The sequence below is a fragment of the Heterocephalus glaber genome, unplaced genomic scaffold (assembly GCF_053883595.1).
Source record: "Heterocephalus glaber isolate CG9 unplaced genomic scaffold, H.glaber_assembly_v1.0 deba00001610, whole genome shotgun sequence".
NCBI lineage: Eukaryota > Metazoa > Chordata > Mammalia > Rodentia > Bathyergidae > Heterocephalus > Heterocephalus glaber.
The window spans coordinates 35,719,798-35,744,070 of NW_028258381.1; the positions used below are offsets into that span (position 1 = coordinate 35,719,798).

Consider the following 24,273-nt stretch of genomic DNA (forward strand, 5'->3'; position numbering starts at 1 on the left):
GACATGAGGATGTGCATTTGTAATCCCAGAACTCAGGAAGCTGAGACAAGAGGATCACTGTGAGTTCAAGGCCAGTCTGAACTATATAGCAAAACCCTGTCTCCAAAACATACACACAAACAAAATTTTTTTTTTTTTTTTGGTACCGGGGATCGAACTCGGGTTCTTGCGCTTGCACAGCAGGCAGTGAAACCAGTGAGGTAAATCCCCGGCCCCCACACAAACAAAATTTTTAAAAATCCACAAAAACATAAAAATTGATACTGAATGAGGCATGGGTAAAGCAAAAATAAAAGCCTGGGAATTTTTTTTTTGGGGGGGGGGACAGGGTCTTCCTATGTAGCTCAGGCTGGCCTCAAACTCATGGCCATCCTTCTGCCTCAGCCTCCCAAGTGCTGGGATTATAGGTGTGGCTGACCATGACCGGCAAGTCTGGGAATTTTTGAAACACATAAAATTTTATTCTGCATGCAGGTTATTTTGCTGCAAGTTCTTGCTCACTTTACAGAAAATGCATGTAGACTTAGAGGATCCACTGAAGGAATCTGGGATGCACACAGTTCTTTGTTGGACAGGAAGGAACATTTGTATCTTAAATTAAAAAAACATTTTTTTTTGGTACTGGAGATCAAACTCAGGACCTTGGGCTTGTGAGGGAGGCGGTGGCACCACTGAGCTAAATCCTTGGCCCTTTCAATTTTTTAAATCTTCAAGCTATTATATGGTATAAATTCCCAGTTTAACCAATTTTGTCAATTAACAGACCAATTCCTGGTTCTAATAAGGCTTGTTTTGGTGAGAAGGCTGCCTTCATCTAGTCCTGACCAGAAGCCAGCTCCACCTGTGGCCCTGCTCTGTCCCTGCTCTGTCCCTGGGGCCGAGTCGGCAAATCCCCCCCCCCCCCCGCTCCCGCCCCACCGCCCTATACACAGTGCTGCCAAACCCAGGAGACAGGGGCCTCATGGGGCGAGCTTCCGGATTGTGTGGGAACCCATGCCGGGAGGGCTACTCACCAACTGTGACAGGAAACTCACAATTTAATAGACAGAAAAAAAAGAGTCTACAACTGTTTAAAAGTAACATTTATAAAAGCAAAAGGTAAGTAAAAAACTGGGTATCTCTGGATGAGCAAATGGACAGACAGTAAGCTGGTAAGACTCATATCAAAAAAGAATGAGTAAAGCAGTCAGGCAGGGCAAGGGCAGTGTCATGGATGGACAGCTGGGACAAAGCCACTGAGGGAGAGAACAGAGCAGTCAGTCAGTGGGACCTGAGGGCTGGGGACCACCCACTCTGGGAGGCACTGGACTGGAGGACACAGCCATGGCAGGCTGGAAACAGGGCGACAGGGAGCAGTGTGCATGGAGAGCCACAGCAGAGCCTCACTCACCTGCCTGTTGAGCTTTACAGCCAGGATCGTGTTGGAGTAGCTGTAGTTACAGATCTCAGTGCCCTTCTTAAAGTGGCAAACCTTCAGCTTCCGGGGAGCTTTGAGGCTAACAATGGCCACCAAGCTGCTGGAGAACAATCTTTCTACAATGCACACATCTTCAGTGTCAGCTGAAACCAGAACAGAAAAACACACGTGGATACATATATCTCTGAGTCGACAGGCAAAATCTACCCACAGACACAAACGCACCCCTAAGTGACACTTAAAGCAGGGACTTCCAGGTCCCTGGTGTCCCAGCACAGCCCAAAGGGAAATTTCAATTTTCTGGAGTCCTAGAATTGCTGCCACTACAGGTACAGATCATGCCCCTATGTACTCTATGGCCATACCACCCCGAATGCGCCTGATCTTGTCTGATCTTGGAAGCTAAGCAGGGTCGGTCCTGGTTAATACTTGGATGGGAGACAGATAGTGCCCTTATGTGAAGACAAATCACAGAATTACTTAAAAGAATCCCTTTAATTAGCTCTGTTACTGGATTTAATCAGAGAACTTAAAAACACACTTGTTAGTCCAGAAAACCAAACTAATAGATGAAGTGACAGAACAAGATGCGAAAGTCCTTTTATTAAGACATGAACTGCAGAAGGTGTTGAAATTACCATGTTCCACTTTATGACTTTTAAATTGTGTGGCAGTGCCAGAATGAGAAGATTTGGTAGAAAGTGTACTTCTGATTCCAAGTTCGCTTCTTTTCTCGGGCTGATGATGTACAGGACAACATTCTGATGGCTGCAGGGCCTCAGCAGTGAGCCAGTCTCAGTCCTGGGATCGGCAGAGAAAGCCTGCACCCCATAGGGCGCTGTGCTGCTGTGGTGGTACTCAGCAGTCAGGCATCGTAAGTGCAGTTCCACTTTTTACATTTTCAAGCCAGGATGGGTCTGTTGGGATGCAACCTCACTGTGAGTGGAGTAGCACCTGTATTTCTTTTTTTTTTTTTTCCTGGGACTGGGACCTTTATTCTTCCAGGGCTGAAGAGTGTGTGGCTCATTTTTAAAGAAATGGGTATGGGTGACAAGAAGGCTCAGTTTTTGCCCCTGGATAGGTGGCCATCAAAGCAATTGACTGGGCACCATGGAATGCATCCTCATTGTCCCAAACAACAATGCCCCAGCAACCTCGAATTTACCAACACCTCAACAGCAGAACACAGACGTATAACACACAGCTCCAAACTAGGAAACATTTACAGTCAGGACCTCTCTCAGCTGTATCCCATGCCCTCACCTCTGCCGGTCACCAGCTCCCGTGGAGCATCCAGTTCCAGTGGTGGTGAACCTTTTAGAGCTTTCAATGATACAAACAGCCCGCTGTGGCACAGGTTTGCCCCCACTAATCTAGGCGCAGGGCTCCTGCTGGGCCTAGAGGCAAGGACAGGGCCACGCCTGGCTGTGCCCTGGTCTAACATGGCCCAGCAGGGAGGAGCAGCTCCTTGGACACTGGAGAGTGGCAGAGCAGACTTGATGGCTGGATTTCGGATATTCCTTAAACACCACTTTAAAGTGCAATCTCTTAAACTGCAACGTATCTAAACACAGGCTACTCTTGTGACGTTTGGTTTTGGTGGAAGTCCTAGTATCCCCAGGTGCTACACCTAAGAAGCAGAACTGCTTTGGCTGGAGCTCGACTGCTTTCATGGCATCATCTGTCCCAGGAAGGCAACAGTACAGGGTGCCTCACTGTGTCCTGAGGGTGCTGTGGTGACCCAGGGGAGCCCCCAGGTAAAACCAGTTTAAAAATCAGATTCTGCTCTTGGCTCTGCTGTAACTAGCTGTCAGGCTTGGCATTAATTTTCTCAATGGTGAAGTAGGAAGGAGCTGGACTGACTCACAGCTTTATTAATTCTAAGACTTGCTGCATACCAAACTAACTGTTTATTAAAAGTAAGTTTTCCTTAAATTCACTGCTCTCCTAAATTAAGCCAGTGATGAAAAGACCTTATTCTCAAATATACTGATCCTCTTTATTCAAATTCTCCATTTGTGAATCTGTCATCTTTGCTAAAATTTATCAGGAACCCCAGAATCAGTGTTCATGGGGCTTTTATGGCTATTTGTAGGCACACGCAGAATGGTGTACAGATTGGAGCCATCCACACTGCATATTCCCAGTCAAGGGCTGAACCATCAAGGAAAGGCAAGGAAATCTGGGGAATTCAGGTAGGTGCCTTCGAGGGGCAGGCGCACGGAAAGGCACTGCAAGGATAGGTATGGTCAAAGCAAGTTATGTTTCCAACTCAGGCACTACGAGGTCCACTGACGGGACAGACGCTGCAGTGGAGACAGGTCACTGAGGAGATGGGTGCTGATGCAGGGCATGGTCATCTGGAGGACAGGGATGGACGACCTGGGGAAGCAGCTGCCTCTCTGGAGCAGGAGGGCACAGAGGCAGGGATCTCCCAGGTAAAGGTGGCCCGAGAACCTCATGGCAAAAGACACATCATCAGAACAATCCAGGGCCATTTGCTGGACTGGGAAGCCCCACAATCCAGAGAACACCAGATCAGTACAAGAGAAGCAGAAAACTCATGACAAGATCCAGTGCTCTCTCTGATAAAAACTCTTTTTTGGGGGTGGGGGTGGTGGTAACCCGGGATCAAACTCAGGACCTTGTGCTTTCAAGGCAGCTGGCGGCACCACTGAGCTAAATCCCTGGCCTGATAAAAACTCTTAAGAGACATATGAACAGGAGCAACTTCTTCAACAGATCAGGGCATTTATGAAAAGTCTATAGCTAGCACTTACATATGGTTCTTCCCTTTGAGACCTGGAACCCAAGAGGGAGGCCAGGATGTCCCCTTTCCTCACCCTGCTCTGGAGGTCTCTCTCACACACAACAGGGACAGAGGAAGGAAAGAAAACACACAGACCCTCCAGGTGTGGTAGCATACACCTGTAATCACAGTACTCGGGAGGCTGAGGCAGGAGGATTGCCCTGAGTTCGAGGCCAGCCTGGACAACATAGTGAGTCCAAAGCCAGTCTGAACTACACAATGAGACCCTATCTCAAAAGCCAAAAAAAAGAAAGAAAAGACAAGACAAAACACAACAGGGACCAAAAGGAAGCTGTCAAACCATCCCTACTGCAAATTTGTTTTTTTTGGTACCAGGGATCGAACTCAGGACCCTGCACTTGTTAGACAGGCGCCAGGACCACTGAGCTAAATCCCCGGCCCTCTACTGCAATCTTTTTTTTTTTTTTTTTGTACCGGGGATCCAACTTGGGTCCTTGCGCTTGCGCAGCAGGCGGCGGAAACCACTGAGCTAAATCCTTGGCCCTCTACTGCAATCTTAAGGTGCCTACAGAAGCAACTATTGGAACTAATAAATGAATTTTGCAAGCCAAAGGATACAAGATGAAAACACAAAAATGAGGCCTGGGCATAGCTCAGTGGTAAAGCACTTGCCTAGGGTGTGTGCTAGGCCCTGGATCCCCCTCATTAAAAAAAACAACAACCAGACAACATCAAAAACAGTGGACCCTCAAGTTACAATCAGCCTGACATAAGAACAAGTTGGGTTAATTAGGTTAATGGAAAACTCATCTGCCTCTTGTTATGTATCACATGTAAATATCCAGGTCTCAGCTACATTGACTTACAACCAACTTGAGTTACAACCAGCCCTTGGGAACTGATTGAGTTTGTAAGTCAAGGGTCCACTGTATAAAGTATCTACTAAAAGACAAGAAAATAGGGGCCGGGGATTTAGCTCAGTGGCACTGCACAAGGTCCTGAGTTCAACCTCTGGTACTGGAAAAAAAAGATAAAAGACAAGAAAGAAGCAAGCCACAGACTATGAAAAAAATAGTCATAGAACATATCTGACAAAGGAGCTCTCTCCAGAATATCCTAAGAACTCTAACTCAATAATAAAAAGACAACCAAATCTAAAAAGGGGAGATCTGAAGAGTCATTTCAAGAAAGAAGATATACAGACAGACAAGCATATGAAAGGAATCAGTATCATTAGTCACCAGGGAAATGCCAACTAAAATCATAATAAGGGCTGAGGGTGAGCTTGTGAGGCCCGGGTTCCAGTCTTAGCATTGCGCATGTGCACACACACATCAGAATGGTGAAAATGACAGTGGCAATGTCAAACGTAAGTGAAAACAATGAAGCTTTATGATGTGCAAGCTTCAGTGGTGGGCACACAAATGGCAGAGCCACTGGGGGAAGTCTGGGGGCTTCTTATAAACTGAGAATGTACTGTCCAACAAGGCCATAGGACAGCTACCCAAGACAAATACAAACACATGCCCACAAGACACACACAGGAACAACCATGCAGATGCCCTCAGTAAGAGCAGACATATGGGGTCACATAGTACATACTGTCACTGAGACACAATGCAGACACACTTCCAGAAATTACACTGAGTGAAAAGTGCTATGTCAGCCTGAAGTTCTAGACAGGTGCAAGTAAACTACAGCAGAAAAAAGGCGGACACTGGTTGCTTCTGAGGATGGAGGGAGCCTGAGGAGCTTTCTGGAACAGTGGCGAGCCTTGACCTCAGAGTTTTGGGCACTTGTCAAAACTCACTATGCATTCCACTGTTACAAGAAAATAAGGAAAATGGCCAAACCCACTCAGATATGCTTGCAGCAGTATTTGGGGACTTCGTCCTGGCCTGCACAATGTCCTCTGGAGCATGCAGTGAGCAGGTGGGTACGAGCTGGAAAGTCCTTTCACCTTTCATGTGTGCTTGAAAATTCCCATTAACAGCCAAGCTGCAACATGTAAAAGTACAAGTTCCCAATGAGAAATGAAAATGTACTGTATACCTAAAATGTACCAATAGAAGAACTGAAGGAAAAAAAATTCCATTAATAAACCTCAATGCAGGCACGGAGAAGCCAAGGGATTTATGGGTCAGAGCAGCAGTGGTGGCCAATCTATGGCACATGTGCCACAGCGGGCTGTTTGTTATCACTCAAAGCTCTAAAAGGTTCGCCATCACTGGTTAGTGTCTGCTTATCTGTCCTACCCTGACGTGTCTTCAAGATAACTCTCCTGAAATTTTTAATGGAAAAAAAAAATTTCTTTCAGAATTAAAATTTTTTTTAAAATTGGGGCATAACGTAGAGGCAGGAAAGCTTTTTCTAAACTACAAATATTCACAAAAGAGACAATGAAATAAATCTCCACATACCCATAACCTAGATTTCACAAACACTAACTTCTGGCATTTAGTATCAACTACTTTTTCTTGAAGTTTCAATGAAAAGCTCATCATGACCAGCCTGGGCTACATAGTGAGACCCTGTCTGAAAAAAAAAAGAAAAAGTTCATGTTCAGTGCACCCTAAATACATCAGCAAGCAAAATAAGGCCACGAGAAAAATGTCTTTTCCAGACATGGGATGAAAGTGAAAGAATTTTTACATCAGACTGTAGGTGAATCTGCATTTCATGCTACACAGTGAGTTCGAGGACAGCTTAGAATACAACAGCAAGACCCTGTCTCAAAAACAACACACCACCACCACCAACAAAATCAAGACTTCAGACTGGCGAAAAAAGCCATAAAAAAGGCCAAAAACCATGACTGGGGATTTAGCTCAGTGATTCCACCGCCTGCCTCGAAAGCACAAAGTCGCAAATTCGATCCCCGGTACCAAAAAAAGCCAAAAACCAAATAACAACCCAGAAAAAAAATATTTAAACCCACTACCAAAGGCTTATTTGTGTTTTTTTTTTTAATTCAAGGATTACAAATAATCAAAGCAAATGGAGATTTTTTAAAAATCACAGATTTTTGGGCCAGGGATTTAGCTCAGTGGTTCCAGTGCCTGCCTTGCCAGTGCAAGATCCTGAGTTCAATCCCTGGTACCAAAAAAAAAAAAAAAAAAAAAAAATCACAGATTTTTAAACAGGAAAGTATGACTAGCACTCATAGGGCTAGAGGAAGGCGGCTGGCTCACTCCCTCACCACAGGAACCCAGGCCAGCATTGCCTTTGTCAGGGGCAACGTGTGGAAACCTCTACTGATTTTAAAACGTGCTTATCACTTAAGCCTGTACTTCCACTGAAGGAATGACCTTTCAGTAGTGCACAGACATGGGCAAAACAAAGATCCCCACCCAGTATTTCCCATCCTGCAGGTACCAGAGGTCCACACAGTAACTCACACACAAACATTCACAGCAGCACTATTCTCAACAGCCCCAAATGTCAGAGACCCGGAGCCATCAACAGATGAATGGATGGACAAAACCACCTATCTAGACAATGTGATGTTATTCAGCAAGAAACAGAAATGAGGTACTGACACACACCACAGCAGGGAAGAAGCATGAAACATCTATGTAACAGAAGGTAGCCACACGATTCCATGATTCCATTTATCTGAAATGTCCAGACAGCAAATCTATAGATGCAGAAAGTAGATTAGTGGCTGTGATGGGCTGGGAGTGGTGGGAGGAAACAGGGAGTGACTGCTAATGCACTCAGCGTTGCTTTTGGGGATTACAAAAACATTTCAAAATGAGATTATGCCAGACTGCACAACCCAGTATAGATATACTAAACCCACTGAATTGTACACTTTAAAAAGATTTATATACCTTAAGAGGGAGACAAATTATATCCCCAAGAGGTTTTTCAAAAGCCACAATAAAAACCAACTTAGGCAGCCTACTGCAGAGATCTGAACTTTGGTTGATACATTAAGACCTGATGCAAGAGGTATGTGATGCAAGAAGCAGGGACGCTGGGCATCAGGACGTGCTGCCACCACGAGACAGGCCAGGCCGGACACAGGCAGACCCTCCCAGAGGGAGGGGATATGTGGATGGGGGTCGGGGAGGTCTCTAAAACCTCTGCAACCAGTGCTGTCTGTACAGTGCATCCCATGTCCAAAGGAGCCAGAAACCGAGGAGAGGACAAGGCTCTCTGCCAACTGCAGGGAAGCCTCCCAAGACCTCCCCAGCAGACAGGCAGCTCTTCTATTTCAAAATAACATTTCACACTCAACAGAACTTCCAAACACATATAAAGATAGGAAAATACTTTGTTAAAATAAAAAATTTATCATGGTAAAAGACATATGGCCATTGATCCCCTCAAAATCCTCCCTCTCACCTCTAACACACTTATCCCATCGTTGTTGCCACTTTCTAACGCAGTTCTAGAAATTCTCTTTTGTGAGTGTCTTTACAAGGTGCGGTCAAAATTAGAGTGAATGTTGCACATGAGTGCCATTCAAAGGAAAAGTAGTCTTGTGTAAAACACAACAGTACGTCCTCATTCACCTTATTCACTGGATCTGGCACTGTGTGACTTCTGGATCTTCCCCAACGTCAAAACAATCAATAAAGGAATAGATCTTGAACTGAATCAGGACACTGAGGCAGCCATGACAGTTCAACCAAAGATACTCATGAAAGGGGACTTACAGAACTGCTTCAAAAAGTGGCAAGAATAGTGTGTATTCAAAGTGAGGGGGAGTATTCTGAAGGGGATTAAAGGCAATGTCTCTTTTACTGTAAAAAAAAAATGTTTAAAAATTTTATACAAAATAATTACATTTTTAAAAATCACACCTTGGGCCGGGGACTTAGCTCAGTGGTTCCGCCACCTGCCCCACAAGAGCAAGGACCCAAGTTCAATCCCCGGTACCAAAAAACAAAACAAACAAACAAACAAAACACACCTTGTACATGGAACCCACATACCCAACAATCACTTTCCATTAAACTGAGGTACAGATAGCTCAGCACTCCCAAGGACAATGACAAACAACAGACCAAGCTGTAAACAGAAGATACGACAATTAAATGAAAAGCAAAAAAATAAAATAAAAACAAGGCTGTGTCATTACTCAAGATGGCACGTTACCAGCACACTAGTGCCAGAAAGCACTCAGGCCGACACGAACAAAGTCTAAACATAAACTTCAGTGACCTCAGTTGGCAAAGGCCTGGCTTTAGGACTCATTCTAGGTGGCCTCTGCCATAATTCCTGCAAACTTTCTCCTAGAGACTGCCTTTCTACAATCTGACCTGGGAAATTAATTACTTGATTGAAGAAAGGATGCTTCTTTTGCTTCTGCTGGCATGGTTTACAGCTGGCAATGATAAAGCTCCTAAAGTGGGAAGCAAAGAACAAAGCCTCTAAATAATTGATAGAACACACTTCTGCATTAGCCTGTCCAATGACTGGAGCTCTGCAGGGATGGGAGTTAAGAGTCCAATATTCCATTACCAAAGGTTCAGGCATAGAGAGGCAACCAGTTTCTCCATTACTATAAATCTCACTGAAATTAATACTCCAACTGGCAAGTGGCCTGTCAAGTAGGAATGAGTCAGAAAGCACCATTTCTCAGACCCTAAGACGGAGATGATAGCCAGTAAAGTAAATGGTGATTGGTTTCTTGGCCAAGCAAGAAGGCTGATAAAGGTGTTACAAGGCGATGGATGATTTGTATAATTTACAGAGCTCCAGTCACTTTTGCTGAGCTAAGGAACATTTTGCTCATGCAGTGTCTTGGAACTGCATGCTTTATTAAGTGATGCTTCCTGGCTTAGAAAATTCTAAGGTGCAAAGAAAAGGCCCAATGTAGAATCTGAACAAGCAAGCTCCTAAACTTTTGTTATATTTTGCAATAGTAAATCCCCACCTTCTATTCATTTTGCATAAGTGGAAGATACCAGTGCAGTAGTATTTTAGGGAGGAGAGACCACATTTGTGTACAATGCATCCTCAAACAAGAACTGGTCCTGCAGAGGAAGGAGGAGAAAGCACACAGGACATAAGCAGACAACAGGTGAGGTACGCTCAGGAGTTCTTGCAATCTATCTTTAAGTTTGAAATGACAACAGAGACAGTAAAAATCTTCCAGTGCTGTGGGGTAAAGGTTTTGGGTCTTGTATTTAAAGAAATGAAAGAACCAGAAGTTGTCAGTCTTGTTTTCTCCCCAGACCAGCTCTGGCTCATTCTTTCTGTAGCAGTGAGACAGACTGATAGCAAAGATCTAGCTTTATGATGCATGCTAAGAGTTAGGAGGGTATGAGCCAATACCCAGCCTGCACTAAAATAACGAGATAGGAAGTGAGATTCTTTGCTAAGTCCACCCATGGAAAAATGCTAGAAAGCAACCTGGACATTTACTCAGAGCCTACCCTGTTTCCCAAGACTCTCTTATCGACTCAAAGAAAATATATGAGAGAGGAAAGGGAGATAGTGTTCTAGGAACAGAACAATGAAACAGCTGCAGTTTAAAGTGTTAGCCCTGAAAATATTCATTGTCCATTTCATCATCTATTTTTAAGGATCTAAGTTCACTAAGGGGAACACAAATCAATGTCAGTCAGTAAACAGTCTCTCCTTAGAAGACTAGCTATCAAGAGATCACATTCCACACCATCAAAGCCTCTGGCAAACAGGTGCTGAAGCTAGTCAACTAGGTTTACACTGAGGAAGAGGCAAAACCAAGTTTTGGTATTCTTTTACCCTTGTCTAAGCCCTTGGTCTCCAAACAGGGAGGGAGATTCTGTGGGTTTAAAAACAGACAAGAGCGACGGCGGCAACAATTTAATAGCATAAATCAGGGACTTTCTTTTGGATATAGTTTTAACGTATGTTTCAGCCATTCATCAAAGCCAAGGGAACCCATTTGCAGAGACAGGGCCATCCTTCCAAAGGAAAGGTCCTGTTTGGAGATCTCCAGCAATATGGCCCTGGTTCATACCTATTTTACTTTTTTTTTTGATACTGGAAATCAAACTCAGGGACTCACATTTGCTGGGCAGACGCTGCACCACTGAGCTACATTCTCGGCTCACACCTATTTTATCTAGATCACATCTTCAGTTACACAAGACCTTGTAAGCACCAGGAGACAAGTCTGAGGACAATAGAGGAGTGAAGTCTGAGACAGCCAGCAGGGACCATGGGTCAGGGAACCAAGTCTAAGAAGCCTAGTGCTGCTCTCTCCCTGTTAAGGGTTCGGTGTTCACCATCAGGGCAGCTACAGCAGGGCACTGCTGGGGGAGTCACACACACTCCACTGAGGGAGCCATCCAATGTGAGGGGGCCAGGAACACCGCCATTTCAAGGAAGCGGCACAAAGAAGCCCTGGTATCTTCCCCTTATAATGGGATGGGCGCTACTGTGTCTGTGATTGCCAGTGTACAGGCCCCCAGCCTAGCCTGACACAGACATATTTACTTTTTTTTTTTTTTAAGTACTGGGGATTGAACCCAGGGCCTCTGCAATGAACTATATCCCCAGCCCTTTTTATTTTTTATTTTGAGACAGGGTCTCGCTAAGTCACTAAGCTGCCCAGGCTGGGCTTGGGCTTGGACTTGGCAATCCTCCTGTCCTAGCCTCCCTCCCAGAGTACTGGAATTACAGGCACGTGCCGCCATGCCTGGCTAACACATTAGCTCCCGTTCTTCTTCCAGTTAGATACAAGTGTCACAAAGGCAAGGATGCTGTCCTTCTTCCTCTCCAGTCACCAGAACAGACTGGCACATGGCAGACCCTAAAGATTAAAACATGTGGCTGCATGAGCAGATGTGAGAGTGACAGGAGATTTCCATTCACATTAGCTGGTGAAACCTCTCGTTCTTGAGACACCAGTGGAAAAGGTGGAATTCCAAAATGAAAGCCAAAGCACAGAGAAGGCAAAGTTGGCAATGCCAGAACACTCAGAAGGAAATACTGGCATTGCCAATATGGAGGAAACCCGATTTCTCATAACTTTATGCTCAATGATAAAGATTCAGTCTTTTCCTGAACCTATCCCAGTGGAACAAATCACAAGGCGTAAATTATGAATACTATGCTCCTTACTTCCTTCTAACAAGGATCCTTAGGTCCTAGCCACTGGCCAGTTCAGGTCTACTCAAAATGTTACATAGAGACGGAGTGGAAATAATTATAAGCCACATACTAACAATGACTAATAGCCTAGACTACATAAAGAATTCACAGAATGGCATTAAAAAACAAACAGTCCAATTATAAAGTGGGCAAATACATGAACAGATGATTCACCAAAGAGGACATACAGACAGCAACAAGCTCACAAAAAGATGTTGAACACAGTCAGCGGTAAGGGAACACAAAACCACACTGAGATAGCACTACACATGCTTATCAGAGTGACTGAGAAAAACATAGCGACAGTGCTGGCAAGGGTGCAGACAAACTTTGGCCACTTATGATTGGCGGGTGCATAAAATGCTATAGCGAGCCTGGAAAACACTGTGGCAGTTTCTTAAGCATCTGCACATGCAACTACCATTCCACCCAGTGATTGCACTCTTGCGCATTTACCTCCAAGAAATGAAAACCTATGCACACACAAAAACCTATCACAAATGCTCATAACAGATCTTTCGCCTTTCCAGGCCCCTTTTCTTTCTCAAGGGTAGTAAAAGGGATTGAAACCAGGCGCACACTACCCAGGCCCTTTTTTCCCCATTTATGAGGCAAGGTCTTGCTAAGTTGCCCAGTATGGTTTTGTGATCCTCCTGCCACAGGCTCTGAGTAGCTGGAAGTACAAGTGTTGACCACCACACCTAGCCACATAACAGCTTAATTTGTAATAGGTGAAAACTGGAATCAGCCCACATGTCCTTCTACAGGAAAATGGTTATACTGAGGTGTGTTCAAACCATTGGACACTAGTCATTCTTAAAAGGAATGAGCTATTGATACATACAACTTGGAAGAATTCCCAATCACAGAATGCTATACCCATCTGCTATGGTGTGGATTTAGTCTGAGTGCTCCCCATAGGTGCGTGGGCTGGAGGCTTGGTCGATACGGTGACACTACTGAGACGTGGTGGAACCTCTAAGAGGATGGCCCTAGCAGAAGGCCCTCAGGTGACCGGGGGTCTGTCCTCCCTCACAAGAGATTAACATAGAACCATGAAGTGCAAGCCTGGCCCCATGAGTGCTCTCTGATTTCCAGATGTCACCACCTGCTCCCACCTAAGCTCCCACAGATGTGACAGACTTGTGGGGTCTTCACCAGAACTCAGGATAGGCAGCAAGCATCGGGCTCTTGAACCTCCAAAATGGTGAGCTAAATAAACTTCCTAAGTTAACTTGCTCCAGGCATTTTGTTGCAGTGATAAAAACTGACAAAAAACTTCCAAACTTGAGAAACAGAGGACAGATTAGGGGCTGCCAGGGATCAGGGTAGATGTGGGTGCAGCGGCAGGGAGGCAGGTACGGTCATAAAGGGTGACCTGAAGGGCCTCCATGGAACTGCTCGGTGCCTTGACTGTGGCAGGTTCAGGAATCTCCTCGGGTGCTGACACTGTACAGAGAACTTACAGACACACAAGTAAAGCTGCAGTGCCATGAAGAGGACAGATGGATGTGGGTGTTCTGGCTGTGGTACCATACTAAAGCTTTGCAAGATTTTACCACTGGGGGAACTGGATGAAGGGTCTGCATTATTTCTTATAGCTGTAAGTGAATCTAAATGTAACAAATTATGTACATGGAAAGAACCCAAAGCTTTCCACTGTCATCTCACTGGTGGATCTATGCCTATGCTGCTATCTCTTCATTACTTCTAATCCAGGCATTAGTTGTTTTGCCAAAAATAAAAGGAAACTGAGGCCCAGAGATGAAGTAATCCATCTAAAGCCACACACTAAGTGATGGAGCAAGAAGCCAAAGTGTATGACATTTCTGCTACCCCGTGCTGCCTCTCTGATATGTAGCTACAAAAGCTATAAAATGACAACTCAAGGAAATAACAAATTCTGAGAGGTACTATAACATTTTCCACTTTCTGGAAGCCCTCTATGGCAGTACCCTAAATGGTTTAAATGGCATTTGAAAAGGAGGGAGAGATTACAGAATAATACATATAAGTTCACTGAAAAAGCCCATAAAACAAAACTGTAAATGTACATTTATATGTATGCAAATGCACAGAAAAAGATCTAGAACAGCATCCACAGACTATCACCAGTGTCACGTCTTACAGAGACCCAGGTGGAAGAAGAGAACTGGTTAGGTGCGGTCAGGACTTCAGCCTCTACAGGTCTGAACTTAAGACTGCATTTCAATTCAAGTACAACTGGACTATGGTTTTTAAGAAGAGGAAAAATAAAACAAACACTTACTGCATTCATAGATCTGTTCCAGCTTATCCACAGAAGAAAGGGAGAAAAATTTATAACCGGACTTACTACCAACAGCTAGGGACCTGCAAAAAAGCCAAATTCAGAAATAAGAGCTGATGCACGAAGACAGTGACAATGCAAAGTAGCTCCCACGTTACCAGTTAGTAACCAGCATTTCCACCAGAAATTAGCAGTCCAAGGAACTTCACATAGTTTGTACAGGTGTACGGCAGACCAAGATGGTACAAGCCCAATAAAACAGGCAATATTATTTGACACCTGTATGACTTCTTCTGGAGATCTAACATACCATATGGTGACTATGTTGAGTAGCACTGCATACTTGAAATTATACTGTGGCAATCACCTCACAATGTATGAGGTACGATCAAAATATGCAGTGGATATTTAAATAAACAATTTATTGCAGAAGACACACTGCTATTAACTGCCCTGAAAATACTCCCCCTTGCTTCAAACAAACATGTATCCCATACACACACACACACACACACACACACACATTTATATTTTAAGCAAACCTTTATTGGTACATTTTAGATATACATGATAACATTCATCCTAGGGAATTTGTACCTGTACATGTTATCTATTTTTTCCTTTGTCCCTTCTTTCCTTTCCCCCTATCTCCCCATTCTCATTTGAACATTTTCTTCCCATTTCCCCATATCTATTATACATTGTATTTCACTTTTAAGTGAAATAAACTGGACACACGTTTAAGTATTGCACTGTCTCTCTGGTGTGAGATACCAAAAGTATAAATGAGGATCAAAATGTATAAAAGATTGGGAAATGGGAAGAAAATGTTCAAATGAGAAGGGGAACAAGGAGGGGGGGGTGGGGGTTGAGGGAGGGGAGGTGAATGAGAAGGAAGAAACAAGATATACCATGTACACGTACAAATTCCCTATGACGAATGTTATCACTATGTGTATCTAAAATGTACTAAAAAAAAAAAAAAGCCCAACTAAATTGGATCAACATAGTTCTGGGTGTGGCCGAAAGGATTTACTGAAGACAGAAGATCACCCTGGGTGTGAGTGACAGAAGCCAACAGGCTTGTAGCCTGAATGGAATAAAAGAGAAACAAAGAAGGCCTGCTTGTTTCTTCAGAGCTCAGTCTTCATCTTCACCTTGGACATCATCTGGCTTCCAGCACAGACTTCAGCCTCCTGATTCGGACTCATATGGGATACTACAGTGAATTCCAGGCCTTCGACTGGATCCTTTGGATCTCAAGGGCACAGGCAGGCCTTTTGCACTTTTTAACACCTGACTCTGTGGGCGGCCACTGTAAGCTAATCTTGTAAATCCTTATATATTTGTATATCTTGCATTAAATGTTTCTCTAGTAAAACAAACATGTATTCCACTGTTCTTGCTACTTTATGAAGCAGTTTTGGAAGTCTTCTTTTGTGTCTTTGCAAAGTGTGATCAAAATACACTGAATACTGGCACCACTGAGTGCCATCCAACAGAAAAGCAGACTCATAAAAACACGACACTGTGATGTGACCCACCTTATTCACCCAATCTGACACCATGTGACTCCTGGATCTTTTCCCAAAGTTAAAATGACCACGAAAGGGAAATGGGACATCAAGGCAGCCATAAGTGCCAACTAAATATACTCAGGAAAGAGGACTTCTAGAGCTGCTGCAGAAGTGTTGAGAATGATAGGATATGTGTGTTCAAAGTGAGGGAATATTCTAAAGTAAGATTAATGGTAATTTTTTTACTGGAATGAATTTCAAAAAATTAAACATTAAACTATATTTTCAATTATATCTCACATTTGTTTTAAAACATCATGTTGTAAAATTGAGTTGTCATTCATATCTCAATAGAGCCAGGGAAAGATTAAAATAAAAATATAACAAAAACAAAATGAAATAAAAAACCTTATAAAACAGAGGTTTAAGACTGAGCTACAAATGAGAAAGTAATCAGCCCTAAATTGTAGATTCTTTCAAAACAAAGTGGGCTTTCTCAGGCGACATGATAAACACGCAGACTATATGGGTGTCTGAAAGGAAGGTGAGTCACTCATAATCATCATCTCTGAGATCTACGAGGACCCAAGACATTGGTGTGTGTGTGTGTCGACCAAAAAGCAAACTTAGACCATGGAATCAGAAGACAATGTTGCTGGCTTAGAGGAAAGAGCAAAGGCCCTTTCTGACGGACTTGTGTTTAAGATGCCAGAGTTATCATCCACCCCTGCTTTTGCTAAGAGGCTTAAGAGGACCCTCAGGATGGGGGACTGGTGATACCAAACGAAGGAATTCCCTCAGGCGATTATCTCTCCAGAACCTGTGACCAAGGAGGGCAGAAAGGAGCACCACAGCCCTCAAGTGCAGAAAAGATGAGAAGAGCAGGAAGCAATGGGACATAGGCAGAATCAGACACAAGGATGATTTATTTGTAATATCTGGGAGAATGTGAAATGAGGTGGATAAAGCAGAAGACCAGAAGACAGACATTTCATACTGAGTATTTGTATCCCAACATAAATTCAGGGATATTTTAATGATCACGTCATCCATTAGAAACTTGAGATTTCCAGGTTCTCCTATACACCTGTAGAAGACATGTGCTCCCAGAAGAGAGCTACTTACTATAAGCAGTATTAAAAATTAAAATTATAGGGCCGGGGATTTAGCTCAGTGGTTCTACCACCTGCCACGCAAGCACAAGGTCCCGAGTTCGATCCCTGGTACCAAAAAACCCCAAAAAACAAAACTAAAATTATAGGTTCATTTCAGAAGTACACATGAGCAGAAGCCGGGTGTGGTTGCACACTCCTGTAATCTCAAGCACTGGGGAGGCTGAGGCAGGAGGATCACGGTGAGTTCAAAGCCAACCTGAACTACATAGTAAGACCCTGTCTTGGGAAAAAAAAAAAAGAAAAAAAGACAACAACAAACAACAAAAAGTGTTTCTACAGCTATTTTCTTTGCAAAAATACTAGCTGGGCAAGGTGGTACATGTGGGAAGCTGAGGCAGAAGGACTACAAGTTCAGGACACTGTTTCAAAATAAATAAAAAGGACTGAGGATATAGCTTAGTGTTTAATTCCCAGTATCACAACAACAAAAACTTTATGGAATTATTTCAGTGAAGCAATCAATTAACAAAACCGGTAAACATTTTAGCCGAGCCTGGTGGCACATGCTTGTAACACCACCACTCCAGAGGCTGAGACAGGAGGATCACCAAGAGTTCAAAGCCAGCCTGAACTACACAGCAAGACCCTGTCTCAAAAAACCAGCAACTCAGAACTTTCGTGAAATTGCTGCTCAAGAAAATATTCTCCAGATAAGTAAGGTTTGCTATTTTAGTAAACAAACCCTTTCCTCCTATTTCTGATTTTTTAATTGTTTTGTTTCTTTTTATCTTTTTTGGGGGGGGGGTACAGGGATTGAACTCAAGGCCTTGTGGATGCTAGGGCCTGTTTCTGATTTTTTAAAAAAAAGTCATTCTTGTATACCTTCCTGTGTTCTTAAAACAAAGGCAAAATTTTCTGAGCTGAGAGTTTCATGTATCCTACATCCAATGGCCAGACTGTAGAGCTTTCATAAAATATCTTCTAGGGTGGGGGGCTCATGGGAGAGTGCTTCAATCTCCAGCACAAAAAATCCAAAAACAAATAAAAGTTCCCCTCCCAAATTTTTCCTTTTAGTTTTGCTGAAAGTTATCACTTTTCCTGTGACTATCCTACCAATACCTCTCCTCTCCTAATTTCTCGACTTGGAAACCAAATCATCATGCTTATTAACATTACCTATAAAATAAGCATGGAGTGGGCCTGTCTCTGGGGCAAGATTAAAGAGCCTTAGCATCGGATCCTTTGAGCGTTTAGACATCTCGGTTCTCAGCTGTGTTCCCCACAGACTGAATGTGTTAAAACTAGGCTTTGCCAATCAAGTTTGATGTTCTTTCAGAGATTGAGAAACCGACTTAGAATATTAAATACCACAGCTAGAATTTTAAGCAATCTCAAGCCTACAAAACTACGGTCTGTTCCAATCAATAAAAAATGGAAGCACAAACATCCCAAGTATTTATTGCGATGTGGATACAGTATAGGAGTATATACTTTATAATAAAGGTGGTTAGTTAAGATGACATTAATTGGCTGGGGCCATAGCTCAGTGGGGAGCACCTGCTGGGTAGTTCCATCGTCACATATGCATCACAAATACGCGATGTCCGACATTTTCAACTCAAAAAGCAAAAATCAGGTTTGCAAATGTCTCTTTGGAGATTTTTGCTTTTAATAACGTCACATGTGGGCATGGTGGCTCATGCCTGTAATCCCAACACTCTGGCAGTTGGGGCAGAAAGACTGTAAGTTGGAGCCAGCCTGGGGAACATGGTGACTTAGTCTTGAAAATAATGACTCTGTCTTGAAATGAAAATAATAAAGAAAGGGCTGGGGATGTAGCAGAATGCAAAGGGCCTGGGTTCAACCTCCAGCAACACCAAAATAAATAAAAACACCTCAAGATTTGCCCAATAACAACATGGCAGACATAATAATGGGAGAGGTACAGCAACAGGTAAGTATGAGATTTGCACCAATAAATCATCTTAATTGGGTTCTTTTATTGACAAAGGGAAAAACCAGCAACCATAATTTTCAAAAAAAGCTGTAATTTGCTTATTTCATTTCTCCATTACGTCCTCATCAACTGTGCCTGGCATTCGAATCTGGAGACTCTGCTTTGCCCTTTGCAGAGACAAAGAGTGTCTTCTGCTGGGAGCAGAGCAGCTTTATTTTTATTTTCATCCCACCCTACTCCCCTCAGTTTTAAAGCTTTGAAGTCCTGAACCTTTGGGGATTCTGGTTTAAACTGAGCCTCTGCCTCTCCCATTAGTAATTTAGGATTCAGTTTCTTTACCTCTTGTTACCTCCCAAATTTTGTTACATCAGTTCTCTTTTTTCCCATCATATGGGTTTAAATCTTTTAAATTATCTTTCCATCTGGGTGTGGTGGTGCATGCCTTTAATCCCAGCTCTTGAGAGGCTGAGGCATGAAGGATCACTGCAAGTTTTAGACCAGCCAGGGCTATGTATTAAGTTCAAGGCCAGCCTGAACTACATAGTGAGGCCCTTTCTCACAAAAACAAAAAAACTTTGACATTTTATGAGGATTTTAGAAGGCAGCCAAAATAAATGCATTTGATCCAGTTCTTGTTTTTGTTTTGGAACAAGGTCTCACTACGCAGTTCAGGCTGGCCCAGATCTCACAATTTTCCTGACTGCAGGCATGTCCCACCATGCTCATCCTGATCTGGGATATTTAAAAACTGAAAATCTGTCACTAAACTCAAACTTGAGTATTCAGTATCTAAAAGGTAGTGATTTCTACTAAAAAATGAAAATGTGAACGACTTTCTCATCTTTTCTCTAACTCTGTTCCCAACCATTAATCTATAAAGCCCTCCCCCTCTCATTACCTTCTTCAGGAAAGGGCCATGCTTGATTATGGGTTAAGAGGGAGCAGGCCAACACTGCAAACAGGAAGCAGCCTGCCCTGTTGCTGCCAACAAGGGAGTAGGTTCTGGTGGCCTCACGCAGGACCGCCCACAGCCACCCTGAGTTTTTGGTGGGACGGCCCTTCCCTCCCTCTCACATGTCTTCGGGTTGGCCCAGGACCTGCACCTGGATGGCCCTAAGGCTTTTCAGACTCATGAGGATCCAAGGTAGAGCTCTTTCCTTCTCTAACTTTTTTCCCGTGATGCCATCACTGTGCATAGAACCCACGCCAGAAACTGGAAGTCAGCCAGCTTCTCTCATGCATGCATTAAGCACATCCATGGGTCAGTTTCCTTGCCACTGGCCATTGCTGTTGTGCAGTGTCCTCCTCAACCATATCCTCTGCACAGCAGGCAGAATGGCCTCCAACTTTAAGGCTGAGGGAGCCTCAAACACCATCTTCAACTTATAAATGAGGACAAAGAGAATAGTATCTCCCAGAACAATAACCGTCACCTGGAAACAAGAAACACAGTGGATGAAAGCAATCAATAGCTCCAGACACTTCTTAACATCAATTCTTCAAACACAAGGCTTGAGAAGCCACGCTCCTTTCTCTACTCTATCCCTCAAAGGTCATTTGAAACAGACATGGTTATGTCACTAACTTCCCACAGGCTATGGCAGCCATGGGAAAAATTTAGTCCCTGATATTTCCACTTAAATCAAGTGACCACCTGCCACTTATTCACTGGTAACTTCACTTTAAAAAGCCAAAAGGGCTGGGGATTTAGCTCAGTGGTTTTGCTGCCTGCTGCGCAAGCGCAAGTGCAAGGACCTGCGTTTGATCCCCGGTACGAAAAAAAAAAAAGCCAAAAGCACTCCAATGTAAGCCTTCTGCAGTGTTACTTCCAGAAACTAACCAGGCCTAACGGCGACGTCTGCAACCAGGTGTTCTTGCTCTCTTTTTCACTGTTCTAGTTGAGAAAACAAAAACAAAACAAATGGTAAAAAGCAAATAAAACTCAGTCACACTTTTAGGGTGAGATTCATGAAGAAAAGCTTGAGATCATATTACAAGAAGAAAGGTAAGACAATTACAGCTTGGTATGCAATGAATATTGTGCTGTTAAGCATTTAAAAGACAAAAACCAAGTAAGTGAAATCACTGTATAACTGACACAGACTTGGGTGAGTGAGATGGCCCACAAGTGTCCCTGACCAGAGCACACGTGGATTCTGGATCCACACCCTTGGCCTTGCCAGCCATCATCTTCCTCTACAGTCCTAGGGGACTGTACTAGAGTGCGAAGAAAGAGGGAATCATAGAATATTTATATTTTTTCAAGTACAGCTTTAAAATAAATTATAGGCAGAAGTGCTACAAATTTGAGGCCAGCCTCTACGTAGTCCATTACTTGATGAGACCTTGTCTGAAACAACCCTAAACGCAGGGCATGGTGGTACATGCCTGTAATCCCAGCTCTGGGGAGGCTAAGGTAGGAAGACCACTATGAATGAGGCTAGCCTGGGCTACACAGTGAGTTCAAGGCCAGCCTGAACTACACAGTGAGACCCTGTGTCCAAAAAAAGAGTTATGACACAAAAATCTCTTGCTCTAGTAGCTTCAGGACTGAGTGGGTAACACATGATTCCCAAAACTGAAAAGGTCCTATTTCAGGCCAGAGTGACATCCTATTATGAGGAACTTGGCAGCCCATTTAAAATAACAAGCAAGCCAGGCATGGTGGAGCACACCTGTAGTCCCAGCAACCGGGAGGCTTAGGCAGGAGGATTGCAGCGAGTTCCGAGACCAACCTGGACTACATAGTGAGACCCTGTCTCAAAAATAAAACAAAAACAATCCTTTCATATATTTGACTTCCTTCTGAAGTAGTAAGTAGTGAAAAGCTGAGAAAGCACTAGAAAATGTTTTAGAAATTCTCTAATTTAGACAAGGAATAAAATCCTGTAACACATGCTGGGTGTGGTGGCACATGCCTGTAGTCCCAGCACTCCGGGAGGCTGAGACAGGAGGATCTCTGTGTGCTCAAGGCCAGCCAGGGCTACATAGTGAGTTCAGCGCCAGCCTGAATTACAAAGTGAGACTATCTCAAAAGAACCAAAACGACAAAAAATCCCTGTAACACCACCGTTTCTTACTGGTCTCAAAATACTAAAAACTTAAGCTGGGTGTGATGCCACACACCTGTGATCCCAGTTCTCAGGTGGCTGAGGTAGGAGGACTACCACAAGTTCGAGACCAGCCTGGGATACAATAGTGAGCTCAAGGCCAGCCTGAACTACACAGCAAGACCCTGTCTCAAAAAACCCAAAACAAAACCAAAACACCCTAAGGGCTTTAAACAAAACCAAAATGGTCTGAAATCCGCCCCCCCCCCCAGATTACCTAGCGATCCCAATTACAACAAACTCCAACAGGTTGTCTAGGTTGTTTTGTTGTGCTGACTTTTGGTCACATTTAACACTACAGTATTTGGTGGCCTTAATCTCTATAGATCCCTACACTATTATTTCTGAACTGTCTTCAGGATTTTGCTCTCGAAGTAGGAAGAAAAAAAAAAGAGAGAGTATGGAAGAATGTAAAGAACCCTGCAAGGGCTCAGGAGACAAGATTCTGCTCCTGCCCGCACGCTACTGTCGACCAACTGTTAGATCCAGGAAAGCTCTGGACCTTTCTAGGCTTCAGTTTCCTCAACTGTCGGGGCAGCGGGTGTGCACCGGCTCTTCATAGCTGGGCGACTGTCTTCACCAAGCTGACAACTTTGGGAAGATGCTGCTGAGAGAGGACCTGCTGCACACTTTCAGCTTGGTGTCCGCCACTCTACAGTTTACTTTTAAAAGGAAAAAAAATTGCATTTTCTACTTTGCTCGTTCCATTCTGCCAGTGACAACCAAGGACTTCAAATGATGCCAAATGACCCACTCCTCCTCCTCCTCTCTTACATCACTTCCTCTTACTCACTTCCCAAGATGGCTCTTCTCTTTTCCAGTCCTATAACTAACTCATCCTTCCTTCTCCAGATACCTCATCTATTACTCCCTCACTGCCCATCCGAAGCAGCATCCGCCTTGAAGAGGCAGCTTCCAGCTCCTATCATATATGGAGCTGAATAAGCAGGGCTCCGAGTCCACCAGCTGGCATTAGGGTCTCTCTTGCCAAGGATGACCGGTGCTCTGCACCCCGAGAGCCCTCGGGCCCGTCTCCGTACCCTTCCCTCTGCTCAGTTTCTTCTAGCTCAAGGCCAGCATCACTACTGTATTTGTTCCTTGCCTGGAGGAGACAAAGTTACCTAGCAAAGAGAACTGCGCGAAAGGAAGGCGAGCGAGAGAAGGGGCCATAGGATACGGGGCGCACAAGGAAGAGGCCAGAAAGAGCGAAGTGGGGCAAAGACTGAGCCTGAAGGAGAGGCGGGAGATGAGGCCACCCTCCCTCCTCTGGCGGCCGGGATGGCGAGTCGGGCAGCAAAGTTCCGCCCCAACTCGGGGAGAAGCGGGGTACGAGCTCGACAGCGAGCCTCCCTCCATCCCCTCCCAACCTGGGGCGCAGCGCCCCAGCTCCGGAAGGCCGGCCGCGACACCTCCAGCTGGGCGCGCGAGGCCGCCCCAAGCCCGCCAAGACCCCTGACCCCTGACCGCGATCCCGGCCTTACGTGTTATCCTGGTTGAAGTTGGCGAATAGTAGCTGGCCGGCGCCAGCCTCGCCACTCTGACTCGCGAGGTTCATGGCTGCGCGCGCAGCGGGTCAGCCCGAGGGGCGGGTGGGCGGGAGCGCGCGCGCACTCGCGCGCGGGAGGCGGCTCGAGCAGTGCTTAGGGTCAGCGCCGGGTCCCGCTCGCCGCCCCTGGCTGCTCCGGTATCAACCGTTGCCTCATCCCGGCCCCACTCTTGTTTATGCTCCGGGGCCGGGGCGCCCTGCGCGCCTGCGCGGCCCCGCCCCCGCGACGCTCGGTCTCGCAAGGCGCAGGCGCACGGGTAAGTCCCCGCCCCTCCATCTCCGGCCCGAACTATGGTTCCGGGCAAGCACGCACGCGTGGGAGCATGGTGTGCGTGCTGGGGCCACGCGTGCGCGTGAGAAAGAGGGGCGGTGCCCGTCTACCTTCTGCGCGCTCTCTCCGACTGATAGGCTTTCATTCTGCTGGTCATTGTACTAATTGCTGATGTGCACCTTTTGTTTTGCGGAGGGGTGTGATTGA

At 44.7% G+C, this 24,273-nt stretch overlaps 1 protein-coding gene across 6 annotated transcripts in view; it reads right to left on the bottom strand.

Moving 5' to 3' along the window:
- The window catches only part of Wipi2 (WD repeat domain, phosphoinositide interacting 2), a 37,239-nt gene extending 13,226 nt beyond the window's left edge, over positions 1-24,013 (bottom strand). For 2 of the 6 annotated variants that reach the window (XM_004840400.4, XM_087196451.1), the window contains exons 1-3: positions 23,731-24,010; positions 14,551-14,633; positions 1,391-1,560 (exon numbers count right to left, since the gene is read on the bottom strand). In XM_004840400.4, the coding sequence (XP_004840457.2) occupies positions 1,391-1,560; positions 14,551-14,633; positions 23,731-23,804 (327 nt within the window). In that variant the 5' untranslated portion in view covers positions 23,805-24,010. Of the gene's footprint in view, positions 1-1,390; positions 1,561-6,044; positions 6,186-14,550; positions 14,634-23,730 lie in introns of those variants that run through there. The other 4 variants (XM_004840399.4, XM_087196452.1, XM_087196453.1 and 1 more) reach the window with 4 other exon arrangements.
- Positions 24,014-24,273: the final 260 nt, after the last annotated feature.